General features: G+C 43.2%; 1 protein-coding gene across 1 annotated transcript in view; it reads left to right on the top strand.

Annotated features, from left to right (window-relative positions):
- The window catches only part of NCOA6 (nuclear receptor coactivator 6), a 78,488-nt gene extending 73,521 nt beyond the window's left edge, over nucleotides 1-4,967 (top strand). Inside the window, 1 exon segment of the mRNA XM_006024688.3 lies at nucleotides 4,224-4,967. Coding sequence (XP_006024750.1) covers nucleotides 4,224-4,270 — 47 coding nt within the window. The 3' untranslated portion in view covers nucleotides 4,271-4,967.
- Nucleotides 4,968-7,259: the final 2,292 nt, after the last annotated feature.

Below are 7,259 nucleotides of genomic sequence, written 5' to 3'. Positions count from 1 at the left end.
GGCGGCCCATAGTTCTATTGTGTGGCGTTCCCCACCACACATACAGCTCCTGGCACTCGCATGCCACTGGGAGAAGCCCTGTACGCTGAAGTCGGGCGCTGCCATGGAAGCAGGGGGCAGGGTTCCCTGCCACTTCTGGAAGAGTCCTGGCAGCTGCACGTGGCAGGGAAGGCAAGCATCTCCATCGCATGGGGCTTTTCCTGGTCACGTGCGAGTGCTGGGGTTGTACATGCATAGTGGGGGGCACTGCGCAATAGAGGCAGGACTGCCTGTCTGTATTCCTTGCCACTATCTCCAGTGCTGGCTGGAGCCATGTGCTGCCAGGCAGCAGCGCCCTGAGGGCCCCCACCTGCTGCTGCTACTGTTGCCATCAGCAGCCGGAGCTGTGTGCTTTAGGGGGAGAGTATGGGGCAGTCCCCACACTCTCCCTCATACCCACACCTTGCCCCCACAACCCCTTCACATACATATACACACCCTGCAACATACCCTATGCCCCACTCACACACAGCCACATCCCCTCACAAACCCTACACCCATACCCCACTGTAGATGCGCACTAGCCACACCACACACATGCCCCCCCACCCCCCCATACACAATACAAGTGTAAGACTTTATTTTTTACTTATGCAGTCACCTCTCTATATATACTATACAAACACAAGCCATGACAAAAACAATTTGTAATAAAATTAAAGTATGTTATAGTAAATGTTTGACTTTTAGTGTATGATTTTTTTTTTCCTGGTTCAGATGACAAGCTCCCTCCTCTTAAAAGGAGTACTTCTGGGGGCAAGGGGAAGGGCTTACAGTGGCAAAGGGTAGGGGTCAGGGATGGGGCTTTCAGTCCCAAGATGGCAACCAAGGGGCGGGACACCTGTCAAGGGGCAGGACTACCCTAGCAGCCTTTGACAGTTTACCAACACTCATTAAGTGTCCCTCCAGCCAAAATAATTGCCCACCCCTGGATTACCCATCTGAAGATAGATATATGGTAGTGCTGATTTAGTGCAGCCTCCATCAGCACCTAGGCTACTTGAAGACATGGGGAAAAAAAAAACCCAAAAACATGCGTTATGTGAAACTCAGTGCACTCCTATGCTGAGCCCAGCACATGCCTAGAAGAGGCAGTGCGTTAGTTTGACCCATTTCTGCAGCATCTGTATAGATTGGGCACTTTAGTGGGGCTTTTTTTGGTGCTTTTATCTAATAGTTGACTAAATTAGCTTTAGATAAAAGCACCAAAAAGCCCTGCTGTAGTTTCCAATCAATACAGACTTTTTTTTAAATTTAAATTTGTATCTAAGCCAAATTAGCCAAAACTATTCCAAATCAAAGAGTCCAGAACCATAAGTGGCCCTACTACCAGCGAATATCCTCTTCGCACACCTGGGGCTTCAGATGTTTCCAAAACCTTTGGTGGGCATCCTACTTGCAGGCCTGAGCCCAGAGGCTTGGGGTTCAGATGCCCCCAAGTTTTGCTTGCCCTTAGCCATAAGGCCCTTGGAACAAGCAAGGGAGGAGACTCCCATTTCTATAAACTGGGTTTAAAGCCACTACACCTTGGCAGGTACTGAACCATGCCAAAAGAGCAGTTTTCCTGCAGCATGGTTCAGGAAAACTGCTTTCATGGACACGGAGAGATGATATTTCCCCTGCCAGGTTAAGCCACTATGCTTGATCTGAGCCTTCAAGACGGACACTGCAGAGCTAGGTCACCAGTGCTGTTGCTTACAATAAAGCAGTTTTTTGTGGGGGGGTTTGATGTTTGCAAGCAGCTCAATTTTTTTTTAAAGTCATGGTGAACCACTACATCTGGAATGGGCTTCCAAGGGAGGTGGTCCTCTCCCCTACCTTGGGGATCTTCAAGAGGAGACTGGACAAGCCCCTGGCTGGGGTTACATGACCCCAGCACTTTTTCTTGCTACTGGCAGGGTTTCAGACTTGATGATCCTTTGAGGTCCCTTCTCACCCTAGCATCTGTGAATCTACAAAATGGTATACATTTTTACTTCCTCTTCACTACCACAGCTGACCTGCACCTTTCTTTCCCGTTGTCAATGATTCCTGTTTCTTTACCAGCCTTAAATGGCTGGCAAACATCACCAAATGGACCCTAAGCAGTTCACCCAGAATCCCTGTCGCCCCCTCTCTCAGCCTGGCACATACAATTAGTGTGTCCCTACCCTCCATGAGGTGCAGCCAGACCAGGTTGCCCTGTGCCTCATCTGCATATACATTTTTGGAGCATCCCAGGATTCATGACAAGTACTGTTGGTTCCAGTCATGTGGTGGGGGGGAGGTGCAGGGTGCTACTTAATACACAGATCCTTTGTGGAGGGTATCTGGAATACACTACATGCTGACCTGTGGGGTCACTGTGGCTTGAAATGCTGTTGATTCTGGTGGGGCCCAGCCCAATGAGCTGTAATGGTAAATCATGAGCCTTTTGGCTTTGGACAGATACCACACAGTTTATATTTTATTTATAAAGAGGAACTTAAAGGGCTGCACAAAAATGTGTTTATGGAATACCCGTGCTAAAACTTTCAGCAGTTTCAAAAAAGGTAAAATGCTGGAAAGAAGGCTTAATTCTGGATGAATTAAGTCTATGGGTATTATATGCAAATTATTTCAAGGTCACTTTTTTCAAATTTGATACTTGCTTTCATGTGCTCAGGGAGAGCAGGGTCTGATGGTAAGGAGAAGGGGAAGGAGCTGCAGTGGGAAGAAGTTGGGAGTGCAGCGGGCAAAAGGGCTACTTGACCCTGCAGGTTTATTTTCCCTGTTGTAGCAGTGGGAGGGGGACAGATTCAACGCAAACCTCCAATGATTAGATTTTATACCTGGAAAATTATAACAAATTTATGAATTTTCCTTATATAGAATCTAATTGTTGGGGCATCATCTTATGATCAAGGTCATCTTATGTTCTATTAAATATGGTATATACATACAGCATCACTGCTTGGAGCTAAACTTGGTCCTGGCTGTATTTTGATAATCAAAGAATTCTGATCCATGTAAGTCATGCCTTTTAGTGGAGTACACTTATGAGTAGTAATTCTGGATTGATATTCTCTGCTTTTGAGTATATTTCTAGCTAGGCATGTTCCAACATTCATTGTTGTATTGAGTACATTAAGTTTTGAAATTTTTAAAAATCACATTGATATTAACGCAACAATTTTAATAGACACAGAAATGCACTGTTGAGTTTTCTTACTTTGTTCATCAAAATACTAATTTGCAGCAAGTCCTCCCCTTGGGTTTTAAAATGCTTTATAGGAGGAGTTTTCAGAAAATATTGTAAAGAACCAAAGAATCATCAGGGTTTTCAAACATTGTTTGGTTGAAATCTAAGGATGCAAATTTTCTGAGTCTTTCCGCAACATTTCTTTCTTTTTGCTTTAAAATGGAAACTGATTGCCTTAAGTGCACTGAAGTGTCACCTGGTTTTACTCTAACTTCTGTAAGTACTTCTGGTTCCTTTTACTGAAGTGCCATAGCATCTTTAACTTATTCTGCAACTGTTTCTCAGTGTATTATAACAGATAGCCCTATGCTTCCTGCAGGATTTGTAGAATGATAAGACTCATTATTTAATGGCAAAATCACATTTTACGCATAGTTCTTATACTGGGACTCAGAGCGTCTGAGTTGGTATTAGTATATACTGCATTTAAATGGCAGGTTCCAAAGATGTTTGCTGTAGAGTTTTCTACAGCTCACCTCTCTTTAGTAGTAAGCACTGTAATTGAATTGACATTGTGCAGTTTGGTTCTTTATATTATTTAACATTTCATGGGAGTGGGTTTTTTGTTTTTTGTGGCATTGTTCTGTGAGATGGCAGGAGTGGAATAGAAACTAACATAGTTATATAGCACCTTTTTTAGCTAAGGCTCTAAGAGTTTTACAGATACTAACCTCACAGCACCCGTCTGATGTGATGGGGTTTGTCTCAGAAATTATTGGAAGTTTTACAACATGATTTATCTAGTTTTATGGTATTGTCCTAAATGTCTCCATTTGAACTGAGAACTTGTGTTAAGTGGACTGGTTGTGTTAAGTGCTGTAAAAACTCAAAAGGATCTCTCATCTCTGAAACTCAGTCTAAGAACTTCTCAACCCTGGTGTATGTTAGAAAAGGCAATGTGTTTGCCTCTCTTGTTTGGCTTGCCAACTTAGCATCCACGCTTTTTCTTCTTCTTTAATTTCAGAAACGAGTGCCAGTGCAATGCAGTCAAAAAGAAGAAAATCCAAGTAAATTACTGCATGGAAACATGAGACTTGTAAATGAGTGTGAATTTTACCAATAGCAATTTTGAGCTGTGATTTTATTTTATTTTTTAATCTGTACAGTAAGTAATTTTAATATTATACTGTTCCCAGTAAATGCAAGGTGTTTGTCTAAAACAAACATATGGTTATAAAAAATGGGGTCATTGTAAAGTCCTTTGGTTCTGCAAATTAAATCCAGGATTAGCACACTAGATTGATATGTTGTAAGGAATGGTGGGGGGTGGGGGGCGGAAATCAATTGTAAATTTATTTCTAAGCTTCCAGTTTTCATAAATGACTTAGATTACAGGGTTGTCATTTTTAGGTATTAAAATGATGTATTGTGCTGTTGTTTTAAGTACTGTATGTGAATAGCAGTGAGAGGGTTATAAACAAACCCAGTCTTGTTTGGAAATGTAAATAATTTTATTATATAGTAGATCTGATGTATTTGTTGTAGAAATGGACCAGTGAAACAAAAGTAAATTTAAGGGTTTGTATAATGTGGAATCCCTAATGCTCTAAATAAATGTTATTGTCCTACAACTTGGGCTGTATTATTATTAGCAGTAACAGCATCATACTGTGTACAGGGTGATTGAATGGATTATTTGAAGCTCTAGGCCTACAAGCTCCTTATATGGAGCTTTAAAAAGGAATTTGTTTAACCACAGAATAAATTAACTAATGCAGCTGTTCCTCCAAAATAAAATATTCTGCTTCTGTCACTCTAGCATTCGATATTTGTGGGGCAGCCCCAGAAGACAGCTTTCCCCACATGGAAGTGTTCATCAAGAGGAAAATGCTGTGCTAAATGGTTTGGAGGCTTTCTGAAATCTGGTTGTTTGAAAGGTTTATCTAACTAAACATGCAGTCAGTGCTGACTTGCCCATGTGTACAAGAGAAACTAGGCGAGTCCTTTTGTTGTGGGAAGACTCCCGTGGTAAGGCATTGAGAAGCAAGTCTTCCTAAAATAGTTCATATTGGCAAAAGTTAAACTTTGTGAAACAAAATGGCAAGGGGAATGCTTTTTTGTACAGAAAATACCAAGTGCTAGTTGGTCAGGACTTGTACCAGAAAGCTGAGCCTTCTGCACCTGGAAAATTCTGTGTTATTACAGAACAAGAGGTGTGTTACCATTGTTCTAAAACTGTTATTCTTCCTGTAATAGCTACAGTCAGTTTGTACTCTTGATACTTTGGTTTCCTCTAGAAAGTTAGATGGTGGACTCTCTGGAAAAACTGAGGCATGGCTACTGTACTGCCAATAGCAGGTAGTTTAGCTTAAGAAATTTTGCCCAAACTCTGAAGCCGTGATACATACTTAAACTATTTACAAACTATGATGTAAACCTAAGCTATTTTAATATTTAGTTTATTTTGCTTCTGCAGTTAAACTAGTCCTGTGCCTTCTTCTAGTGAAGTCAATGCCAAAATTCCAAGTGACATTCTTGGGACCAGGCCCAGTAAGAACTCCACATAGCACACTCATTTTCCCTAAAATCTTAGTGTGGATGGGAACTCTGGGCATATTTAAAGTTTATTTTAAATTATCTGTCACTTTCTTTGTAAGTGAAAAGTCCTGGGTTGATATTTGTGAAGACTAAACTCTCCCCCTTTCCTCTCCCCTGCCCCACCCCCCCGACTTTCCTCTCCCCCGCTCCCAGACTTGTGCAGGTTGTGTAATGGCAGTGCCCTGTTCTTCAGACTGGGTGTGTCTGTATGTGCAGTTTACTGTGTAGTTGACTAATTTACTACACAGTAGAGCATCACTGTCTACACGTGTGTCAATTGAGCCAGTGTAGACTAATTTACAGCACTGTCTGATAGTCCCATCAGACACAGGTACTATCCAATGGCAAAGGAAATTACTGCACTTAAATGCACATGTAGACAGTGACATCAGGATTAGTTTATTCTGGCTCAAATTGTACCAGAGTTTATTCAGTCACATTAATTACACATGTAGACACGGCCACTGCTTACGTGACTGTTAAGGACCCAGACAGGTATGTGTAGAGTAGTGATTCATAAACAGGGTGCCATGGCACCCTATCAAGGGTGCTGCAGGCTGCCACACAATGATAGCGCTGTTTCAAATCTAGAGTCTCAAAAACGTTCTGATCTGTTGTGTTCTGAGTTGTTTGCAACAGAAGAACTGGTCTGTTGTTTTTTCTGTATTCAAAAACCAAGTGAAAACTAAGAGCAAGTGTTTTCTGAGGGGTGCCTGGAGTCTTAAAAATATTGAAACTCAGGCAACCTAGTGACAGAGGATGCAGAAAAGGCTGAAGTACTCAGTGCCTTTTTCCCTTTAGTCTTCACAGGCAAGGTCAGCTCCCAGACCGTGCTGTCAGGTGCAGTAGTTGGAGGAGGGGGTGAGCAGCCAACAGCAGCAAAAGAACAGGTTAGTGACTATTTAGAAAAGCTGGACATATCCAGGTCCATGAGGCTGAACTGGGTGCACCTGAGAGTGCTGAGGGAGTTGGCTGATGTGATTGCAGAGCCTCTGGCCATCATCTTTGAAAACTCATGGCAATCAGGAGAGTAGGGCTGTGCGAAGCTTTGGGTGCAGATTCGATTCAGAGGAGATTCGGCCTGATTTGGTGGCTGAATCCCCAAATTTGATTCGAATCAGGGGACCAATAAAAAGATCCGAATCAATTCAAAGCTCTCTGAATCTTTGGAAAAAGATTCGGAGAGCTTCAGTGATTTGGACAGTCCCCAGTGGCTGCAGCAGGGAGCTGCAGCTGGACTCGGAGCTGGTAAGTAGGGGTGGGGGAAGAGGGATGGAAAAGGGGGGAAGGGCCCATGGGGGAGGACCCCTGCCAGGCCCCATCCCCTGCCTGCTCCCTCAGCCCCCCCCAACCCCTGCCCGTTCACCCAGCACCCCCATGGCTGCCCCGCCCACCCCAGCTCCTGGTGCTTTAAAAAAAAGCCCCACTCACTGCGTGCTGCCTGGCAGGGGGGTGATGCCTG

This window comes from Alligator sinensis, unplaced genomic scaffold (genome assembly GCF_000455745.1).
Source record: "Alligator sinensis unplaced genomic scaffold, ASM45574v1 scaffold511_1, whole genome shotgun sequence".
In the NCBI taxonomy this organism is placed as follows: domain Eukaryota; kingdom Metazoa; phylum Chordata; order Crocodylia; family Alligatoridae; genus Alligator; species Alligator sinensis.
The sequence above is the reverse complement of the archived record's forward strand: the minus strand, read 5'-3'. Positions and strand labels throughout refer to the sequence as shown.